At 35.3% G+C, this 24,850-nt stretch overlaps 1 protein-coding gene across 1 annotated transcript; it reads left to right on the forward strand.

Moving 5' to 3' along the window:
• Window positions 1-20,986: 20,986 nt before the first annotated feature.
• On the forward strand, window positions 20,987-24,568 carry PRL (prolactin). The gene is made up of 4 exons (XM_072413315.1): window positions 20,987-21,163; window positions 22,293-22,400; window positions 22,830-23,009; window positions 24,205-24,568. Exons 1-4 carry the CDS (start codon window positions 20,987-20,989, stop codon window positions 24,391-24,393), a joined length of 654 nt encoding a protein of 217 aa, XP_072269416.1. The 3' UTR covers window positions 24,394-24,568.
• The last annotated feature ends 282 nt before the right edge of the window (window positions 24,569-24,850 follow it).

A 24,850-nucleotide genomic window follows, 5' to 3' on the forward strand; every position in this document is an offset into this window, starting at 1 on the left:
CACTGTTTTTTAAAGACTAACATCTATTGAAAAGTAATTTGAATGCACACAGAAGCTAGTTTATCCAGTCTGAACTAACCACAAAGATGCCTACTGTAGTCTGACTGCAGCTTTCATAATCCATTGGCATCGCTGTGAAATCAAACTCTCACCTCAGCAGTTTGCTAATCACAATAAAACTCTGTCTAAAATACATAGTACTGTATAAGAGAAAATTCAGTAAGTAACTTGTCAAAATGATTATCTTTTAGAATATTTAGACTTAGGTTTTCCATAAAAGCACTAAAGGGGAGCAGTAAAATTACATTTAAAATAGCTTGGTCTGCTTGCTTCATAAAACAAATAAAACTCCATAATTTCCACTATAGCAGAAAAATAAAATGTACACTAATTAGGATTTTGATTTTGTAGACAGAGTTGGATGCTAAGAAACTGCTAAGGACTTAAGGTAGGGCTTTTTTTTACTAGAAAGACCATAGATAGGCACCTAAAGAACTCCGCAAAATAATCCTAATAATATTACACTGTGAAAAAAAACATTATTATAATGTGCTATTTGTTTTGTATATTTTTTTAACACTCAATATTAGACTGCCCAAAAAATTCCATTTTCATTATTTAACCCAGCATTACAGTAGACTTAGTTGTAGTTGTGTTATAACAGCTTCCAAATAGACAGGGCCTAAGTTTTTTAGTTCAAGATTCTAGAATTCAAAACATGTATATAGAAAAAAATACACACACATACATACTTTCAGCTACCTTCTCCCAGTATTCCTTCTACTTGACCAGGGTGGATCAGTAGTCCCCAAATTCCCATTTCTGCTGTTTGGCCAATCTTTACTGCCCTCTTACCAAAAAGAAGTATACAGACTACAAATTGGGATTAAAATTGGTCAAAGCGGTCATTTTAAATAAAAGCAACTAAAGTATTTATAAATATATATATATATATATATATATATATATAAACTCCCTCCTCTCCTTCAACTCACATAGAGTCTCTGTCAAGAACTTTCCTATCAGGACCACTCACCAGAAAACTGCCCACCTTTTCTGTTTTAGCCAATTATTTAAATTTCATCCTCCACTCCAGTATATACACAATACAGGACTCTCAGAACCTGCAATCCAGTCTCTACCCTCCCATGAGGAAGCCATGCTGCGAAACGCGTTGGGGAACAAAGACAACCATATGTTTTGAATATTTTATGAGATGATTGTATAAGTTTTACACCTGATATTTGTGTATTATGCCATTTTTTATATGCCAATTTCCAGCCCAGTTGAGTCTTGTATAGCTTAGAATGCTCTCTTTTTTCTTTACACATGGTATTTATATAACCCCCTCAACAATAAATAACCATACAAAATACAGTCTACAGTTGTGCAGTATTATTCCCCTAGGGCTAAACATCCTAGAAGGCATTATAATCATCCAACACAAAGGCCTTTCCAGAATTTGGGATAACATTTGATTCCCCAGCCACACTGCACTGTTTTGAGGACGGAATCAATTACCAGGAGACCCACCCACAGCCTCACCACCTGCTTATTATCATTTGAGTTACTTTATCCAGTCTGCTCATTACCATTTGGCCTTGTTAATTAGACGATACAACACTGAGCCCCCCCCCCCCCCCCCACACACACACACACACACACACACTGTTCTCCAGCAGCACCAGAACCACTGCCTTTTAGGACCTCGCACACAAACACATTACACTGATTGAATGACCCAATTAAACTCACACCCAAGGGATGGGAGAGCAAAAAGCTTTCCCTTCCTCAGACAAGCTTCTAGTATTTTCTTCACCTTACACATTTCTTATGCTTATCCTGGCCCCACTCCTTACCCCATCCCCTACCAATCAGATCATTGACTTTTTCATAACCTAAAGATTTTTTTCATAATCCTTCCTTATCTGTCTCTTCTTCATACCATCATGTAGTCCTTTTTCTTTCCCTTTTCAGCTAAAGGCCTAACTTTAAACACTCTGATTGATATCAATTGTAGACCAGCTGTTTACCAATTTAATTTTCTTTTAACATAAATAGAAAAGATATCTGTGAAGATTGTGAATCCATGTAGGGGAAATTATACATGGTGAAGTTAATAAAATGCCACTAATTGAAAATACCATTCACCACTACAATTTAACCACCTGGGCGTTACACTGATGTCTAGATTTCTGTTCCAAAAGTGTTACACTGTTTTTCATGAAATTTTTTTTTTTTAAATTGTAAACCTGTAACTTACAGAAATATGTCCGAACAGGGTTCTAGTAGATATCATGAATATAAAAAATGTTTGAAACACACAATCATGTAAAAAAAAAATACTTTTTAATAAAATTAAATAAAACACACAAAAATCAGCTTAAACAAGAATACATAAATAAATGAAAAATACTGAAAATGCGATAATTCAGTATACTGTATAGTAATATATTTTTCTAAAACACCTCCCTAGTGTCCGTCACATACCTATAGACAAAACCACATAAATATATTTTCTATTATTTTGTATTGGATTGGATGCAGGACTTTGTATTCAATCCAATACAAAATGAGAACAAAATTCAAACTCTCATTTTGTATTGGATTGAATACAAACTCCTGTATCCAATCCAATACAAAATGAGAGTTTGAATTTACCAATTACATACTTTGTATTTATTTTGAATTATTTTGTATTGGATTGGATACAGGAGTTTGTATTCAATCCAATACAAAATGTGTTTGAATGAGTTTCAATTTGAATTTCCCGCACACGTGCCGATGTCATCGCCTTGAGACACGCACACGCTACGGACGGAGAAGAAGAAGCCGGCCGGATTCTTCTTCTCCGCCGGCCGGCTTCTTCTCGGAGAGGGCACCCGACGCTGGAGATCGACGCTGGAGGACGACGCTGGAACACGACGCTAGATGATCGCAGCGGGACCAGGTAAGTGATCGATAAACCCGAACTTTTCTCACTGTATTTTCATACAGTGAGAAAAGTTCGTGTTTATTGATAATTGTAATTTTTTTTAACCCGAACCAAGGTCGGGTTTATCGCTCAGGTGGTTAAAAGAGAGTAAATTTGTTTGACAACTTTGGTCTTTCTTGGATCCATGCTATCACTTATAGTACTATTTTTCTAGCAGAAACTCCTCTATGTGGTTCTTTATCAAACTCTCTAGGACCTTTCCAACTATGGGCGTTAAACTAACCGGTCTGTAGTTACTTGGTAAAGACATGGCTCCATTTTTAAAGATAGCAACCACACTGGTATTACGCCAATCCATTGGTACTATGCCGGTGATTATAGAGTCTCTAAAAATTAGAAACAATGGCTTGAAATAATTAAGACATGCAGATGTAATCAATTAGGTCCTGGTGCTTTATCAGTCTTAATTTTAACCAACTGTTTCTCAATCATTTCAATATTGAGACTGTGGCTCATTTTAGGCAGTCTAATATATAAGAAACCATTTTAGATCTGGAGTTCCAGATCCCTCGCAAATCGAAATGTAACCACATTTAATAAGATAAATGAAAATTCCCCAAAGTAAAAATTCATTTTGCAGAGTGAATATGCTCTACTTTCTTAGAAAATCAGCAGCACTATTCTTAGGATACCATTCTGCCAACCTACCTGAATTGCTGACTCATTTTAAAGAGATGCTGTCCTTGCCACAGTGCGCAGTACACCACAATGTATTTAAACAAATACTGCTACAGGTATATTTTCCATAATCTCTATGAATGAATTGGAAAGGTGAATAAGCAGCAAAAAGGAAATGGGAAGACTTACAATAGGTTAAGGATACTGCTACTTTATTACAAGGTAAATGTAGTAAAATAAATGAATACATGGAGCTTATTAGGAAAAATGCCATGACTGAAGCTGAAAACAAACTGCTAAATAATATTAAATGAACAACCCTAACCCCAAATTTGCAAGCAATTATTATATAAATACAAGTTACAAAATAAAATTGTAGAGAACATAACAAAGGCTTGGGACTTTTGTCTGTACAAAAAAAAGAGCCAGTGCCAGATTATTATGTAAAAAAAGTTAACCAATGTTCGTCATTCATTGTTACCAGCCTAACATGAGAATTTGTGCAGTTACATACAAAAAATGTATATATAGCCCTTTGCCCAGATGGAATCCATCCATGTGTGCTAAATGAATCCAGCTCAGTGACTGATAAACCATTATATTTTCTTTTCTTAGAATCTCTTTCTATTGGGACAGTCCCACAAGATTGGTGTACAGCAGATGTTATACCAATATTTATAAAGGGGAAAAAAATCTACAAACAGGTAAAGATAGACCAGTGTGTATGACATCGGTTGTATGTAAATTATTTCAAAGTATTCTAATGGATATAGGACATATTAAAAGATAGAGTAGCAAATAATCTCATAACATAGAGGAAGCATGGATGTATAAAAGATACAACATGTTTAACTATTTATAACTATATATTTAACTTTATGAAGAGGCAACAAAAGCCTCACTGCCTTCCTGCAGAGAAAGCAATTCACGAGTCGAGTTGCAAGTCACTGGGGAAAACCCCTGAGTCGAGTTGCAAGTCATTCATTAGGCAACTTAAGTCGGACTCGAGTCCAAGTCGTGCGACTCAAATTCCAACCGCTGCCAAGAAAGCATGTGTCACCGTGGCAATATGGTAGCACATTTGGTAGCAATTGTTTTCTCATATCTGCACATCAACATGGATTCATCAGATTGAAAATGTTGAAAATACATAAATATTTAATATCTTTTATGATATTCAGGTGATTGGGTTTATACTTTAACTTATAAATATATAAGTTCAGTATAAAGATGTGACATATATATATATATATTACTCCAATGTCTGTACAAAGGACAACATGTTAGTCATTTTGAGTAGAAAGAAAACATTTTAACCTTAGTTAAAAAAAAGGATTCCATACTTTAAGAAATGCTTTACTGCATAAGGATTTAAAAGTCAAAAACAAGTCAATAAAAAAATCCGGGACAAACCACATTTTGCACTGTATATAACAATATTTGAATACAGAAAACAGAGGTCCAACTACACATAGAGGGCAAAAATTGTTTATTCCTAAATAAATATATTTATTTAACCAGTGCATACCCCCTTACATAAGGATGCAACAGCCACAAAACAAAGGAGCATAGACTTATTGAACTAATTTGAATATAATAAAGATGTATTTCCAGGTGACTGAATAGTGTTGCTGAAAAAAACAATACTAAAAAAGATTTCCTGAAGCACATAAAGGAAGTTCATAAATGCACTCTTATCTTCCATGCAGCTATGATTACCCTCTCTTACATCCAAACAGTTCTGCAATCCAAAGCAGCTTTACAATATTATTAACTCCATCTTTTTTCCATTCTGTATATTATCTGAAGATTTTGTCAGATACATTGCAGATAAAATAGACAGCATTATACACTGTGCTACAGGTCTTCTCTGACAAAACCCATCTCTAACTCTAATATGTCTCATTCTTTTCCTTTAATAGATTTTTTTGTAACCCAATTCCATATTTTTAAACTCAATTCCTTCCCATTTCGCTTTTGATTTTGTCTTATTCTTCATCTCATATTTTAACAATCTCTTCAATCTATTCCTTTCTTTAGATATTTTAATTTCCTTATTGACACAACCAACCACAATATCAGTAACCAAAATAATCTCAAACATGACACAACCAACAGGCTACTGCATGTTTTCAGTATACATTGGCTTGGCTTTTCTTTGTAACTTACTGCTAAGTAGAGTAGCACCAATTATACTCCTTTTCTATTACACTCAACCCATATAACCCTACCAGTGATAAGTTCAATGAAAGTCTGCAGACTGGGGATGGTGCAGGAATGTGGAGGAGGAAGACAGATGAAGCTCGGAAGACCAAAGAGGGGACTCCGCATGGATGTGCACTGTACAGTTTGGTACAGTGTACTTGTTGGAGGAGCTGGTGGTAAGTGCGGGCAGTCAGTAAACAGGTGAGTCACTAAATGAGGATTACCTGTAGTATGTTACAGGCGCAGTGCAGCCGTAAGTACTATGTAATAGAGAGCTACATTTTCTACACGGGAATGATCTTGTATAATATATATGTACTAACACAGTACACATTCCAAGAAAGAAGACAGTGTCAACTTGTTGGCAGCATTAAGCATGGAAGGGGTCTGATAATTGAAAGGGCAAGACAGCACCTCTGTAGCCTGATTGGTTGAACAGTTGCCAATGCGCCTACTCTCTATGAGGACAAAGGGAGCAATGTCAAAAATAATAAAAAAGGAGTCAGGCCCAGTGGAAAAAAACAAATGAGGGCACGATAGTACTGCAGGTAAAGAAGTATCGGAATCTCAGCCCCTAATGACACCACTAGGTACATCCATCTATGTTCATATGCTCTTTATTCACTTGCTGTTTTATCTTTTATTACACATATGCAGTACTGCATATTGATTAATTAGTATTATGAAAACTGTTAAAAATACTATCTATCTATCTATCTATCTATCTATCTATCTATGTTGTTGTATGTGTTTGGATACATAGATATGCAATATGTATATTGTACAAACAGTTCTAAAGGCACTTTGACAGTGACATGCTAGTTCACCATATTTAAGACCATCTGTTTTGACTTTCTATTCATGAATGGGATGTGCAGAAAAAGTCTGCTCGATAGACAATTATTTTTGCTCAGTGTGCACTTTAGGGGCTAGTAATTCAGCATATAGGAGAGCATGACTTCATCTCTCTGTCAGGATTACATACTAATGATCTGTCATTTTCTTCTTAAAAAGAAACAGTTTGCCTTGTCTTGTAAAGCTTGAGAAAGAACATATTACATTATTATTGATTTGAAGCATTTGGTGATAGTGCTATTAATATCTGGTAGCTTTTATTTTTTAGCCCATAATAAACCTGAAAGAGTTTTTGTTGTGTAATCATCTCTTATATTTTGTTTTTGTCTCAAAAAAGGATTTTCTAATGCATAACTATAACTGCTGTGGTCTAATACCTATGTGTACTAAAATAGAAATCTAGCAAATTGAATCCTTGTACTGTATATGTATTTTACATACTGAGATGGCCATTTGTTTTAGATCAACAAACACAGACTATGTGATGTCAATAATAGTGGGAAACTCTTAAGAGAATGCTTATAATTGATGGCTGACAGATAACTAATAAATATCCTGTGTGAAAATTGAATTGCCATTACATGAGTTTTGACAGTTATTAGCTGGAATATATAAACTCTAGAGGCACAGAGCACCCAAAGCTCAAATTTACATTTTCAGATGTGGTGTCCTTATCATTGCTATCCAGAGCAGGAGAACATTTACCAGGTAGACAAGAAAGAGGATGAAGTTGTAGAGTCAGTAGCAACAGATTCTGCTTCCCACATTTATAACTGTGGTACAGAATGCTGTAAAACAAATTCTGGAAATTTAGCTATACAGTATAGGCATCTACAAACAATGATACAACACCAGACATTTCTTTTTACTTCTCCTCCCCTCTCCCCCACCTTTTCTTCTTATCTTCCTATCACCTTACCAAATTTTGTTTGTTATCCTAAATCCTCCACATCCTATTATTAAACAGGATTTGTATAGCACCAACATATTACGCACCGTTGTACATTAAATAGGGGTTGTAAATAATAGACAGATACCGACAGTGACACAGGAGGAGGAGGGGACTCTGTCCTGAAGAGCTTACAATCTAGGAGATGGGGGTAGACTCACACAATAAGAGTGAGTCAGTGAGTCTATTATAGACAAGACATATGGGAGAAGGGAGATAGGATGGTAGCTAGAAGGTTGGGAGGGGTCTAGTGAGGGTTTCTTCAGGATAGGGAGAATAATGGCATATTTGAAAATGGAGGGGTAGATACCATTAGAAAATAAATGGTTGAATAGTTTGGTTAGTGCAAGGACCAGGGTGGAGGAGTGGACAGGGAGTAGATCAGAGGGAATTGGGTCAAGTGGATAGGTAGTAGTTTGAGATGATAAGAGAAGAGAGGTGACTTAATCCAGAGTAACAGGGCTGAGTGAGGTTAGTGAAAATTTACAGGTGGAAAAGGTGGATATGGTTGGAGTGGCACAGTAAGCAGATACATCATGTCTGATTTTGACAATTCTATCTATGAAGTAGGTTGCTATGTCTTGAGAAGAGAAGGTAGTTGTGGGGGGTGGAAGTGTGCAGTTTAGGAGGGAGTCAATTGTTGAGAAAAGACTGCGTGGGTTGGAAGCTTTGGAGGATATGACAGTGGAGAATTACCTTTGCTTGGCGACAGTAAGTGGGGTGTTAAGGTGTTGTAGTCTAGATTTGTAGTCCATGTAGTCGGTGCTGAGGCCATATTTTCTCCACTTGTGCTCAGCTGCATGAACAGTTTTCATAGATGCTTGGTGTGACTGTTGTGCCAGAGTCAGGGGTTAGTAGGATGGGGGCAGCGGAAGGTGGCAGAGCCAAAGAAAGGTTGTGGTTGAACTGGATGGCAGCTTTATCTGGAGATGTGATTTTAGAGAGAATGGAAGTAAGGGATGTACTGCAGTTTGGGAATAGGTTGTGGTGAAGGTAACGGATGTCTCTCTGCCCTTGACCAGGTCTGGGATGTGGCAAAGGGGGCAAGAATTGGATAGGTTGAAGGTGATTAGGTTGTGATCAGAAAGGGAAAATGATGAGTTGTCAAGGTGGGTGAGGTTGCAGAGTTGGAAAATACTAGGGCCCTGATTTATTAAAGCTCTCCTAGGCTGGAGAGGATACACTTTCATCAGTGAAGCTGGATGATCCAGCAAACCTTGAACGGATCAGGTACGGAATTGCAAGCATTTGCTAACAAATAGCTAATGACTTTTAGGAAATCCATTCCAGGTTTCTTTATCACCTAAGTTCACTGATAAAATTAAGTTTAATTAAGAAAACAAGATGAAACATAAAGTAGACAGCAATATTGTTTGATATACAGATATAGTAACTTCAATCAATAATATATACAGTACATGGAAATAAGGTTATTAGTAGTAAACCCCTGTAATAATCTAATAATGCTTGGTACACAATTCAGTAATTACAAAATGACAAAGTAATGCTGTAATACTATAGACACCCATAAGACTATAATCAGGAATATCTTATAGCTACCTGCTAAGAGGTTAATGGGTACCTCAGGAGCCTACTTCCTTCAGAAGAGGACTCCATACCAGCTTACCTAAGGAGACCCTCAGGAGACAAGGAGAGCAAGCAAGAGAGCCAGCAAGCAAGAGGCCTAAATTCTCTCAATTCCATTTTTTACATTGGTTACTGGATGTGATCTGTAAGATGACTATTGGTTGATGCCCCCCCCCCCCCCCCCCCCCACTAAAATGGGATTGGTTACTGTAACTTCAGGAATTTTCTAGGCCTCCTAGCTAAGTTTGATATGGGAAGCTGCAGGTAAAGCCAGGTGGGGTCATCTAATTTTAGTTGTCACCAAAAGGTCTGGATGAGCCACCAACTCCCACCAATCTGTCCAGCTCCTTATCCAACTCCTGCTGCCTCAGGCTTCATTATTATAGGAACTGAATCAGTTTTCTGGCATCTGTTTGTCTAATGTCCCTAGTGTCATTGGAACTCCTTGGAAACCCAAGAGAAAAAGAGAAACAGATCACCAACATCCCCACACATATTCATTATATATACATATATATATACATCTATATTTATCCACATATATCTACAAATATCTATAAACAACCTTGAGGTGCAACAGTGCCATTTATGTTCTGTTTTAGTCCAATGGAGGAGGTAATGGAAATCAGTTTGGGTGAGGAAGCATGTTTGGGGTCGTCCACTAAAGGATCGAGGTCATCGAGGATGAGGGTGGGCAGGTCATGGGAAAGAATATCTGGGAGCCAAGAGACAAAGTTGTCTAAAAACTGGGAAACTTAGTAGGCAACACCACCACGTACTCTGTTGCCAGATCTAGGGGTATGTATAAAGTGCAGGCCTCCATAGGAGAGTGCAGCAGCAGAGGTAGAGTCTGAGGAGGGAACTTTAGTTGTATGTGTGGTTTAACTGACAGCTGCCTGGACTAGTGATCCAGAGCCAATCAGTGTAGTTGTCCATCATGTCTTAGCTATGAAAGCTAATCATAGCGATTAAATAGGTTTGTTGATGAAACAAACCCAGCCTCTAAGCAGCCATTGTACCTCACACAGATCAAGGCACATTTACAGGCAAGCTAGTGGAGTAAAAGTTAATGATATTTTAAGTTAAACATACATTAAAATGTTAATTTACAGCTTTTAATAACAAAAAAATAATAAATAAAAAGTGCAAAATTGATTTATGCAGGTTTAGTTTTAGAGTCTCAATACTATTATAAAAAAACATGTAGTTTTTAAAATTGTTTAGATGCAGACATTTAAAAATATAACCTATACAATTGTAACCCACAAACAGCATCGGTATATATATGCTCTAATATATGCTATTGTGCTTAGGTGATAAGTCTACAAAAAAAAAAAAAAACTCTAAATACTTTGGTGTAAAAAAAGTTTAACAAACAAATTTAGATTTAACAGTAGAACAGAAAATAAATAACTTTATATACCTTTACTTAGAAATGATTTGAAGCACCTGATGCTAATGCTTGTTTTTATGCCACACGTTGAATCAATTAGAACATATTGCAAACTACAGACATGTGACCTTTTCTCAGTGGTACAGAAAAAGAAGATTAAGGAGGTTTTTTGATTGGATGCAAATTAATTCATTGGGAATGTTTTTGAGCTGGAAGATGTATCCATTTTTAATGAATATTTGGAGCAATGAATACTTCTTGGTTGCATTTTTTTCATGTATTTGACCTTTTCTGTTATGGGACTTGTGCTATACAAAATCGAAGAACACTAAATGCCAGTAAACATCATATTGTAATGCTCATGTCTACCAACCTATTTTTTCTTGATTTAATTATATATACATTTAAAATGCACATTTGCTTACAAAACATTTAACACTTTGATATATATTAACAAAGACTGGTTATGTGTGTATATTAATTGAACATCGTTACCTATTTATTGACACACCTAAAACAAGTACCGTATATAACTACCTATGCATTGTAACTGGTGGTGCAGTACAATATGATGGAGCAAAATACTAATGCACTATATATATATATATATATATATATATATATATATATATATATATATATATTGATTCTGCACCTATTGTTGAAGAAGGCACAATAATAAATAATAAATAATAATAAATAATAAAATATAAATAACATTTCAGGTGGGACTTTAAATCTGCACTTATTCCACTACAGATTACTGAGACAGGTCTGGACACTTACTCAGTATATCCTACACACTTTGGCCTCCATGGCCTATGCAGGACCTGTGATTATTACATAACTAGAAGGTGCAGCTCCATACCTACTTTTACACAGCTTTGTGTTTCCTCTACAAAAGCCAGCTCACCCACCTCGTCCTTTGGTAAATCACCCTTGTGTAGTTTTGATGTACAAGTATGTACATGCTATTCTTACCAGCCATAGTTTTGGGCATTTAGCTGTTCTGTGAGACCTGACATTGTTTTGATCAAAAAGCATTGGAATCTATCTCAGGGATTTGGCTACATGATACAAACGATTATGCTGACACGTTTTTGGAGCAGCAAATGTTCCCGAAATACTCTCTTAAATATATGCTACATCTGCACAGGCAGCTGTTCCCAGCTGAGGTGATTACAAACCCACTTTTATACTCAGGTTGGCAAGCGTGGCACAAGATAAGGGGATTTTTCAATTAAATAGTCACTCTACCCTTCACCTTCTGATAGTGAATAACCCAGATCTGCCATTGGTAATCCAGGGCAGATCGGTTGAGGAGAGACAGGTAATAGGACAACTGACGATTAAATCTTTTACTAATAACCTGACTATGAAGCCCATTTCCTGCATAGCTGCAGTGTTTCTTTACCCTTTTATGGAAAGGGAGGTTTTTGTGTACCATCAAATCCGCTCATTTGTCTCCACAATAACAGAGATTTTCAGATAAAGATTGGACCAATGTTCTGGCAAAATTGCTGTTTAAGCCGAATCCAGAAAAAAGAGCCATAACGGAAGTTTATTTGGCCTATAAACCCACACTTAATTATGAGTAGAGGAGTACAGGTTTAAGTAGATGGCATGAGTTTCTTCTGACTAGGTCTCAACAGAAATTCTGTCTGACCATTGTATAGCTTGGAGGGCGATCCCCTTCTCTATGTACAGAGAAATGGTGCCCATGTCTCTCCAGACTGTTCCTATTTAATGGGTTTGAGTGAGACACCCCATTGTTTGAAATGTGGTACAGTTGATGCAGATTTATTTAATATGTTCTGGGGCTGTCCCCTGGTTAAAAGTTTGGTTTGCACTGCACCACCTGGTAACATATCTCCAGCCTACTCCTATCTGGGCTCTGTTTGGAGTATTGTCTGAACAGATCCGGATAGCCAGAGGATGCAGCAGACTCCTCGCAATCATATCAATGGTTGCCAAGAAAGCGATTTTACATAAATGGATAAGTGCAGCCCCCCCAACTTTGCATATATTTTTAGTAAAGCTTAGACACATCTTCCAAATGGACTGGTTAGAAGCTTCAATTCACAAAGATCTAAAGACACAACATTTCTTTGCGTTATGGGAGTCATATATAAATTGCTACCACTGGCCACTAAACGGTGTATAATGTCTATGTTTGAGTAGACTTCCTGGTATGTCACCAGGCTACTGGATAATGATCCACCTGTAGTCTTGTAATGCATTTTATGCAAAATTATGATGGTTTTCTAATGTATCCTCTAATGTAGGATTTTGTTTATGCAAATGTAACTGCACGATAATTGTATTTAGGTATTTAAGTTTAAGTATGTTAAGTCAATGTCTGTATCTCAGTATTGTTAATTTGTTAGTATATGGTATATTGATTCACCTGTGTTCATATTTTCTATTATGTTGTAATTGATGGTTTACAAATTCCTCTTATTGGTTTGAAAAAATAAATAAAAATTATAAAAAAAAAAACATTCAAATCAGGTATGCCTCACATTCTAATAGGTATCTCCATTTTCTGAACTTGATATGATTGCCACACCTCACATTCCTCACATGTACCTGATGAAGTTTCAATGACAGTTGGAAGATGAGGATGTCATCTTTAGGGAATATCTTAATGTAATTATGATCATTTAGATAGCTTATGAAGATATATTTTAAGAAGGGTTGGAACAAAGCAAAGGCATAACTAAATACTCAAAATGCCCAAAGAGTGTACAGAATAATTTCCATGCATCCCCCACAATTAATTTTAGGCTGGATGTTAGGAACCCCAGAGGCATAGCTTGATTAGGCTTTGGGAATTTAGACAGTACCATTGAAATTACTCTGGGAAAAAAAGTGGATAGCATTTTTTTATGACTTTATTAAGTTTGTGATGGTCAGCACAGATGGGAAGTGTCTTGCCTTTTTTTTCAGAATGATACCAGCTTGTGCAGGGACTGAAGATGGGTTTCCACTTTTTCATTGATGTACTGCCAAAGGGCTTCTAATTAAGGTTCAGTCAGAGGCAAGATGTGACCAGGAAAATGTAGCAGCAACTTCATGGGACTATCATAAGGACAAGGAGGGAGAACATTTACTTTCTGTCTTATCGAATACATCCACTAAAACATGTGAAACCTATGGGACAATCTGCCTGTCTGGAGTTTGATTCTATGTGGAGATAGGGGACAGGTTAAAAATAACAGAGTTGTTGACAATATTGCAAAAGGAAATATGAGGCTTCATATTTAATAGGTATACTGATACAATCTAGCATAAATACTGCATTGGATGTGAATAGTTAGTTTAAATGTAATCCTGGTCGCAGAAAAAAAACTTATTTCTGTACAGTACTTGATGTTCTCTGATGTTCCACCTTTTAAGTGCCACTCATAGGGAAGGCATTGTATAACATATCCTCATTTCTCTATTTTCTCCATATGGCATGCCATTTCCCTGAGATATTTTGTTAAAACATCAAGTGGGCTTGTTCAGGAGGACTGAAATTTGTTTTTAGATATTTTTAGGAAAGAGCACTCTACCATTGTTAATATATATGACTACTTTCATAAAATACGTTTAGAGTCTGTTAGGGAAGGGGGGTCAGAACATGAAAAGCTGAGACTTGGCTGCAGATAATCAACAAAAAAGTACAACCAAAATCCTTTTAACAGACAGAAAATCCAGGTTTGTTTACGCAGTAAAAATCTCCTGAAGGTAAAATGACTATCAATAATGCATCAGATTATTAACATTATTTTCATAGAAGTGGGTATATAGAAACATACATAGGGAACATAGGGAACTCTCACAAGATAACACAAAACAAAGAATGGGCTAAAATGCTTTTTTTTTCTCAAGAGTTTTAAAATTGTGATGAATAGACAATTTGTGGGACATTTTGGAGCACATGGGAAGGCAAACAAATAAGTAATTATAAGTATTTTAAGTGCTTATACTGTATGTCACCTTTCTAACTGCCAAAGGACTTCTACATGTGTGTGTTGTGACAAATAATCACATATTTGTATCATACTGTATCCTGGGGGTCGCAATAGATTACTTTTAGAGTGCACCCAGTTTAGTTTATTTTTTGGTTTTCTAGCTGAATTTAAACTGGGTGGAATCTTTGACATGAGAGATATCAGTGTATGTGTGCCACATACTCTTCTGCACATGATCATATTCAACAAATTACCTGCAGACTGCAGAAGAAAGCAAATGTTTCAAAAGTACCAGACAGGGACCCCAAGACCTCTATTAGACTTTTAAAAAAAGACATTTAAAAAACGCAGCTGTTAGTTACTCACATCCACCCCTCTTTAGCTACTATTACCAAATTATTTCCAAAAACTCTTACCAAAAAGTTTGAAAATTGCTTTGTCATGTAGGTGAGTGAGGTTGAGATGCAGCTAGAAGCGATGTGTTGGAACTGTACTACAATCCATTGAAACCAAATGCACAAAATAATTTACAACAGTGGGCACCATTTGGAAGCAAGGTTGAGCTTGTAGTAGAACAGCTGAATGTGAAATTGCCTAAGTGTATAAATCAGAAGAATAAGATGTAGAGATTTAAGGGTATATTTAAAAACAATTTGTTTCATGATCTGTTTATTGAAAGTGTGTATTCATTTGTTCAGTGTAAATTAGGTAAAGTTATCTATGAATTACCAGGAGTTCAGCTGAATAAAGTGATCGAATGTTGTTCAATGTCAAGATTGATTTTAAAGTGCAAACAACATTTGGAAATACCTATATTTACAGTATGCATCTACTTTATTTTTGGCAATGAGCCAAATATTGCTTAAAACTAGATTTTAATCAGCTGAAGGTTGCCTTTACCAGGTCCCTTCCTCCTGCCTTCCATAAAAATGCTAATGATATTTTATAAAAATCTTTTCTGTTTTCATTACCTGCCCTATTTTAAACCTAGTGACAGCATCAGCTTCTCTGTACAAGCAGATCATGACTGGTGTGAGGGGTCAACACCCTCATCATTTTTGAAAGAAGTGAGCATTTTCAGTAGAGAAGAGAATTTGTAATGTGCAGGACTGAAGATTAGCTTAGCTTTAATATGACTATATTTCAAAAATTGTAGGTTGGCAATAGCCTATCAGCAATGGCAATCATTATTAGAATGCCTCCTTATATAGCGTTCTGGAAGGGCTACAACATGTGATGTTCAAACTCCACTGTAACACTTTAAAAAACCTTAACAGCTCATAATTTCTAGTAAACTGTGCATAATTGCTTTAGAGATATTTCCTTAATCCTTGAGATATGCGTTACCCAATATATATTACAGACCTGATATTTTAGGCCAGAGCTATTAAAGATCTTCAAGGCTGGAGAAAAACCTGGGTGATCTATCGAACCTGGAATGGATTTCTTAAAACTCATATACTATTAGTTGGCAAATTTACATTTCTGAACCAGATCTATTCCAGGTTCACTGGATCACCTGGGTGCACCCATGATAGTCTATCTTCTCCAGTCTTGGACAGCTTTGGTAAATTCTAGGAGTACACATGATTACATATATGTGTGAGGGTAGGTCTGTTTTCATTTGCCCCTTTTGCCATTTTGTAAGCCACTCTACCTCCTGAGCTCCATGCCATAATCCAAGTTGTACTCGGACCTTGAATTCCTGTCCCAAGTACCATTTAGGCTTAATGGTAGAGAGGTTAAATAAAAACCTAAATAAAATAGTTGGCACTACTTAGTAGACGGAGACTGTAGAGTCAATAAAAAGGCTTAAAAGTGCAGCAGTCAGGAGAATGTAATATACAACAAAGCATATATGTTTATAAATATTCATTTCACATAATGGGTGCAATTAAACATGTGGAAATCTACTTTTTAATTCACATTAACTGCAACTTCAAAGATCCGAATTTGCAAAACACAGAATTAAGTTTAATTTTAGAACATAAAAATGTAATTCAGAATTTGAAAATTCCAACTTTTCCTACTTTGGACTACAGAGCACTGTTGCAGAACTCTGATAGGGCTCATAGGAGCATCACAGGAAGAAAGTACAAACATTTTTGACCTGGATCCTTTTGGAACTTATTGAAATATAGCAAAATTTTTGAGTGGAATATTTAGTGGAATATTTACTAAACCAAAAAGAGCTATAAAGAGAAGTTTATTGATGGGGGCTAAGTACACTGTAACATATAAAGCCAGGTGACTATAAAACGTCAAAATTTTTTATTTGCCTTAAACATTACAAAAATTCCACATGCTCTGGTAGGATCATAAAGTTTTTAACATCTAGTAGCTACACACAACTTATAACCATCACGTAAACACTTCCCATTATTACTTAATCTAACCTTATTTTATGTTTTTACTCTTTTAGAATTGGTTTAGTGCATCCATTTTAGCACTAAATTAATTTTGTTTTAATGATGTAACTGTTCTAGAATAAAAAAAACAGCTAACAGTATTTAATTGTTCTTCTCCCCCTATTAATCTAAATGTTATTAGTAGGTAAAACATTCATTAAAAGTATGTTATGATTAAACAGGTCTGAGGAAATGATGGATTAATCTGTCGTAATGGAATATATTCTCACAGATGGTTTACAATATGACAAGAACTGTTAAGCCTGTCATTTTGAAAACCTGACCCAAGAACACAATGTACGTCCTACTAATTGAGAAATGATTGCCCTTTTGACTCATGCCCATTACACAGTGAATGGTAATGTTTCAAGCATCATAACTACATATACCACATAATTTCAAAATTATTTATTCATGTAAATATATCTTTTGATCATAAATTTGTCAGAGATTATCAAAGGTTCCTAAATTTACTTTATTTGTTATAATTTCTTAATTAAATAAAGTGAGAAAAAAATATAGAAATACATAAAGAACCAATGGCAAGTATTGTATTAAGTATATGCTACGTTGTAGTTGCTAGTTGAATTACTTGTTTAGCAGTCTAAAGATGCTCATACACAAGCATTCTTTAGAATTTCAATTATTGGTTATTATTTAATTTATTTCATACAATATATAGGTAAAATTGATTTATAGAAAAAATATTGCACATTTACGGGTAAACAAATGCACATTAAGGACCGGTAATAGGAATCTGTATCCAACTCTTTCAATTGGTAATATATGTTTTCACGAGCCTAGCCTAAAGGAATACTATGCAGTCTTAAATGGAGTGGGGAAGAGTTAGACCCACTATTGGGTTTCTACTGCTATCTGTGTCTATGCTGGGGAGATTCAACCTCTAAATATGTTCTGGTTACCATTGTTACTGAAATGCTCAGTATAGTAAAATTCTGACTGAGATCAAATACAGTCGGATCCGTTGAGAAGTCAACCAGATTTAGATATTGTCAGAGTTGGAACCGGTATTTTTTTAATTGAGCTGTAATATACCTGTCACTGACAGGTATAGTAACATCAATTCTGATCTCAGGTTGCTGAAGCTCTGATCCCGGTTAAAATTGACTCCAAGCCAAACTATCTGGCGACCACTATAATTCTATACCTTTAACTCTATAGCTATAATTATATAAGACAAAAAAAGGACAAAAAAATCCAAAACCCACCCGAGCAAAAAGTTATTGAAAATCGGGTGCAAATGTTTTTATGACAACTATCTTGAAGAAATTTTATTTCAATTCCAGTTGTGCTACAAGGACAGGGAGAAGAAAATGACTCCTATAGTACACAGGCAACAAACTAATAACTAACAGCTTTTGGCTTTACATAAATTTTAGGTTTACAAACAACTAGCTGGACGATCTACAGCTGGGAAAATCAGGGCAAATAAGACAAAATGACATTTTTAGGTAAATGTAAAATATGTAAATATGATGCCCCACATGATCTTATGAAAATGGAATGAACCTCATTTAGCAGCACTTGATATAAGTTGCATCAATGTTGAAACATATGTGATTAATATGTCATCGGGTCCTAAGGGAGGACCACTACCAGGCTTGCAGTAGCACAATGCATAGTATTAGGATGTACATATTAGAACAATATTATCACTGGCAGCTTCCTTCTGAAGATTCTGTCATGTCTGGGAATATATAAGTAATAAAAAGACCTCTGTGTGTTTCTGTAACATTCATTATTAATCTGCAGGGAAGGAAGAGTTTTTTAATTGATGGGATATGCCTTTCTGATCTTGGTTGCTTATTCAATATTATATAAGACTTAGACTGTAATGTATGTTGTTTATAAGTCAACCTATGGCAAGTTTATTCTGAGAGTATGTGATTGGTGGATTAGTTGGAATGTGTTATAGATCTGTATCCTGCTCAATGAAAATCGTTTGAGGTCTATAGTAACACTGGCACTTTTTATTACCAAGTAGATATGTATGAGCAAGGCTATATGCAATATATGCAATTTCCATAAGCATGCAGATGTTTTTATATACTTGTTGGAATCAGGCATTTCATTTAAAAATGAATATATACAGATTTTGTCATTAGGGATAAGCGAGAATGCCTCTGACATTCTCGCAAAAATTTCCCTGAACTTCTGATGGGTCCGTGAAATTTCGGCGAAACAATTTCACGAATTTCATTGAAGTGCAGGTCCCCGCACTCTCTGGGCTGTACTTATCATTGATAAGTGCCTCCAATCAGCTGTGACTGCAGGCGAAGGCGAACATCTGAGTTCAGTTCCCACGGTCACCAGGCTGTACTTAGTACAGCCCGGGGAGCATGGGAACCTGTGGTCACAGGCTAGAATTCTGTGACTGCAGGCGAACTCCAGATGAACTCTCCATGGAGATTCTCCATTGAGAAATCATCTGAGTTTGGAGAGAACACGACCCCATGGCGAATAACAAGGCCGTTCTCGTTTACATGTTCTGTAAGCGATAAAGGCCCGGTTCGTCACGAGGTCAAAATTAAAAATTTTGTTCGCTCATCCCTATTTTTCATGCATAGTCATTGCCTTATAAACATTTACCTAACATTCCTATTTTGTACATAATGCTACTCTGCAGGGACAGTGTTTTGTACATAATGCTACTCTCCAGGGACAGTGTTTTGTACATAATGCTACTCTCCAGGGACAGTGTTATTATTTTGGATTTTTTTACTTTTTAAAAATTTATTAGTGTAGTAAGGCCTGTTTTACTAGTTCTAAAAAAATATATATTTTTTAATTTTTTGTTTTGTGCATTTTAGGGATGAATTTATATTAAACAGTTTCCCACAGCTTTAAAGTCCATTGAAGCCCATCTCAGTGCAAATTAAAAACATGTTCTTGGTTGCTGTTACCGGTACCTCTTTTGGAAGTGATGCAATACTGCTTTAGAATTTAGAGCCAAAGAAGGCCCATCTGCTGAAATAAAAATCCTTCAACTGTTCAGTGAGATTTAGGTTAAATTTAGAAATTTAGAAACAAAACATTATAGTTTGGTCCCCCCCAAAAAAAGTTTGACAAATAATTTTGTCACTATGATATGTACATAACAGTCAATAATTTATAGATTAAATCCTATATCAGTTCTGCATAGGTGCATGCAAATTATACTGAAAATACTGGGGGTAAATATAAGAAAACTTTTTTTTTTTTTTGGAAATAGAACTTTACAGCCCAACACTTCCTCCCACTCACACATTTCTAGTTAAATAAATGTATTACTTTTTTAATGAAACATTTGTGAATATGAATGAAGAAATGCAGGCATTTGATGTTTGTGATTAGGATTGTGGAAGATAAATTAATTCATTAAAGGTGTCCAAGTATATAAAAAAAACACAAATTTTAAGCAAAGACAAGTCCTTTCACTCCTGGGTGTAGCGTACTCCACAATGACTGATCTGATGGCCATATCACTTAAAGGTATCTTTTGATTCACACAATGCTATCTTTTTCTACTTTAATTGTCCCTTAATGCATAAAATTACATGGAGCATTATGTCTAATTTCATACTCAACAATTTCCATTTATTTGTTAGAAAATACATAAAATGGAGCTATCTTGATCACAGGCTAGAATTCTATTTGATGTATATTCAGAACATAGGCTTTTTTTAAAATATCAAAACCAAGCGTGAACATATTTTTTCATTTAGTTTTTAGACATGTTTATGAAATACTTTTTATCAATAATGGCAGCTGTCACAGTGCTTTGTACATAAAACATGTGTATGTAAATTTTTAGGACATTATTTGACAAATATATATTTTAAGATGGAGAATCATGAAGATGATTCATGTTGCAATAAAGCCAGCATGTCAAGTTCACTGTAAAGAAAACTAATTTTCTTTGCTACTTCAAAGTTCTCTCTTTTGCCTAATCTTTTCTTTTGTTCATTTATTTATGCCTTGATTCCTTTCTTTTTTTTGTTTGTTATTTAAGGTGTGATGGTGTTAATGTTAGTAGGATCCAGCATATTACTAGCAGGAAATGGGGTGACATCTCAACCTATATGCTCAAATGGGGGTGCAAGCTGTCAAGTATCCACTTCTGCTCTCTTTGACCGTGCTGTAAAACTTTCACATTATATCCATTCCCTTTCTTCCGAAATGTTTAATGAGTTTGTAAGTATAGTGCTAACATTTTTCTTTTATTTAAAGAAAAACTACATAGCTATGATTTATTCCAATTTATATGTGAAAACTTCCTAAATTAGGTTAAATCCTAATGATCAATTATTAAGTTGTATGGGAGAATATGTCCAATGATCGGAAAACACTAAATAGTTTGTTTTAAGTTTGCGAATTTTTATGTAAAAAAATAACTTCATCAAACAATAGAACACTGTTTAAAACTGTCTCCCACCCTCTACATCTTCTCTAGTTTACTATGAACATATCTAACTGTAGAAGGTCCTTATTAGCCTGTAAATGTTCTTGAAGGTGATGTGTTGTATTCAGAAAAAAAAGTGTAAGAATCTAAATGACTTTGACAAGGGCCAAATTGTGATAGGAAGAGTTTTGGGTCAGGGTCTCTTGTATTTATAAAATCCATTCTGCAGTAATATGCAGTAGGACTGATTTACTAAAGATTTATTAGTACTTACCACAGTTTATCAACTTTAGTCATGCAAAGGCTTGTAAGGAAGTATTCTGTTTTTTTTTACATTTACAATTTCCTTGCACATAATTGCATATTCTCTGCAGGGTAATTATTAAAATTATTCATGTATATATAAAGATTCATTGAGATAAATATATATATATATATATATATATATATATATATATGTATTAAATTCACTTTGCAAGCTGAAAATGCTCTTTAGTACATCAACCACAATGGGCAGACAAATATGCAGCTGAAATTACAAGCCACCACACAGTTAAGTTCTGAAGTGGGAACTGCTATTACCATGTATAAATTGGATAGATGTATCAGTGCTACGGTGGATCAATATTTATATTGCTGGAATATTTGAAGTGCTTGGAGATATTTTTACCTTTTCGAAGGAGTAACATTAGTACATATGATAGGTTTTCAAATGGGTTTTCCAAGAAAACCTCAACAACTAAATGCATGTAAACAGCCCTTTTGGAGGAGGATGAGTAGTCCACAAGATAAATACAACACAAAAGAAATCTGGAATCTAGCTGGCTTACTTCATTAAACCTTCTTTTTATTGTGTGGAGGTTTCTTAAGAGAAATAGCAAATGTATTCAAACAAATTTACTATACGTTTCTATATGGCAGGATGAACACTTTACTCCGAGTCGCAGGTTTTTAGCAATATCTGGAATAAACTGCCATACTGCTTCTCTGAATACCCCGGAAGACAAGGAGCAAGCCCGACAGATACAAGTAAGAGCTCTTGCCAATATTTCTATTTAAAAACAATTTGGTGAATTTATGAAAAGATTGTAAACAATCTAAATTGTATTTTCACTTATTGTTTGAGAAAAATAGTTAAAATCATACAACAAATTTTAAACATATCTTACAATAATGCTAACATTTTTACAAATGTGTGCTGCATTTTATAGAAGAAAGTAGATCTTGCACATGTTTATAAACAATCATATTTGCTAATGCATGTATTGGTTTTGTTGGTATGCAAAGTCATGTTTTAAGTGAAAAAACTTGATTACAAGTATAACACAAATACCATATAGTACTGATTATTGTGACATTTTGTTTGAATTGTTTAACCTTATAAAAGCTTACATTCAGCTCTGTAATCATAAGTGACTAAAACTGGGATTTCACTACATTTTTGTGTATACACTAAAGCATGAAGATCTCCTGAACTTGGTGCTGAAGGTTCTAAGATCATGGAATGATCCTTTGATCCACATGGTTTCTGAAGTGCAAGATATCCGTGAGGCTCCAGACACCATCCTCTGGAAGGCTGTAGAGATTGAAGAGCAAACTAAACGTCTACTGGAAGGAATGGAAAGGATTGTTGGAAGGGTAAGCATAGTATTAAGATAGTTTAGTAAGGAATTATTCATGTAGTAATTAGAATACCATACTGTATGTACTATCTCAGAGTTATTCAGATGGCCTATGTTTATAATAAAGAGAATATCTTTTTTTCCAAATTATAACAACAGCAATGGAGGTGCTAAAATAATTGTGGCGTTATCAGCAGTTGTTTATGGAATGTTAAAAATTTAGTGTACAATCTCTATAACACCACAGAGGTGCATTAAACAGTTCTTACCCATTAGCTAGCAATGCATACAGTTTACATACAGTATACAGCTTTTTTTTATACATGAAAGGAAGGAAAGGGGAAACTCTTGCAATCTCTTAATATAATATATGCCACCCCTAAGATTCAGCTCCCAGACCACTGAATCTACTGAATGGATGGACTGCATGCACGGCCCGGAGTCCTGTGTCACTCAAAGGGGAAGAAACTTCCCCCGAGTGATATCATAATGCCAGAACCTGCCCACTCTCCCATTGCAGGTCTGAGCCTGTGATCCGTACGGGAGACGTGGTCCGCGGCTCTGGCCAGAGTGCCCTCCAAGCAGGGTCCCCCCACTGGGGGGTGCACCAGCCCAAGCCACAGACCACTGCTGGTCTTTGTTCCCGGCGGGACCCCTGCTATAGTGGACATACTCTTTATAGATGCTCTCTTTGCAATTAGGTTCTTTCAATCATACAGTCCACTTATGATATGTCTCTTTGTGTATCCTCCCCTGAAAAAGCCTCATATAGGCGAAACGCGTAGGAAACCAGGACTTTTTACTTCCTCCATTCAAACCCATTTACACAATAGAAAATGTGTTATAACACAACCTTGAATGTCTTCGGTGTCACCAACTAATTAAAATTGTATGGATTTTTTACATTTGTGCCTTATTGGCCCTCTTTTATCTTAAAATCATCCAGAATGCTTGGTTTGAGTTTTGGTCTCTTTATATATATATATATATATATATATATATATATATATATATATATATATATATATATATATATAGCTTATTCTGTACATTTTACATTATATACTATATGCCTGCACATCTAACATTTCTGTAAACCGCTTGTGTACAATAGTTTTTAATGACCCTTTGATAGCTTTAAAGTTTAAAATTAAATTTTTTATACAAGTAATTAATGCAATTTGAAATCATATTGTTTTTTTTTCTCTTAGATTCAACCAGGTGATTTGGAAAATGAAATTTACTCACCATGGCCTGGTCCAGCTTCAGTCCCAGGAGATGAAAATTCACGGCTCTTTGCATTCTACAATCTTCTCCATTGCCTTCGTAGGGATTCTAATAAAATTGACAACTATTTAAAGCTTCTAAAATGCCGCCTTATCCATGCTGGAAATTGTTAATTTTAAACTGGTAACCTAAAGCAATAAAAATGCATTTCGTTTCACACAGGAAAGGAAGGAATAAGTCTTTTAGAAACATGTGAATAGTTCTTGATATAGTTTTATATAGAATCTAATGAGCCATATTCCTATCTGTAGCATAATTTCTAAATAAACACAATGCAACTATAAATGTCTTGTGTATTTTCTATTGTTATGTACCCATAATTTTTTTTTGCATTACAAATATTTTGATCTTCCTTTACATTAGCATCCCCTTCTCGCTTCCTAATGTAGGCCATGATTTAGTGTGTGATATATTCTGTAATATTTTTCCAGCAGAACAGATTGGTAAATCCTCCCCACCTTAGACATTAGGTAGCTCTAGAGTTGCTGATATCAAAATATATAATGTACAGACAGAGGCAGATACTGTCAGTGAAAACCTGCCAATTATGTCCAATAAACTGTCAAAAAA

This window comes from Pyxicephalus adspersus, chromosome 5 (genome assembly GCF_032062135.1).
Source record: "Pyxicephalus adspersus chromosome 5, UCB_Pads_2.0, whole genome shotgun sequence".
Lineage (NCBI taxonomy): Eukaryota > Metazoa > Chordata > Amphibia > Anura > Pyxicephalidae > Pyxicephalus > Pyxicephalus adspersus.

Coding starts and splice junctions, on each gene's coding strand:
- PRL (XM_072413315.1), top strand. CDS start 20,987: ATGGTGTTAATGTTAGTAGGATCCAGCATATTACTAGCAGGAAATGGG. Junction 21,164..22,292: donor CCGAAATGTTTAATGAGTTT/GTAAGTATAGTG, acceptor TCTATATGGCAG/GATGAACACTTTACTCCGAG. Junction 23,010..24,204: donor TGGAAAGGATTGTTGGAAGG/GTAAGCATAGTA, acceptor TTTTTCTCTTAG/ATTCAACCAGGTGATTTGGA.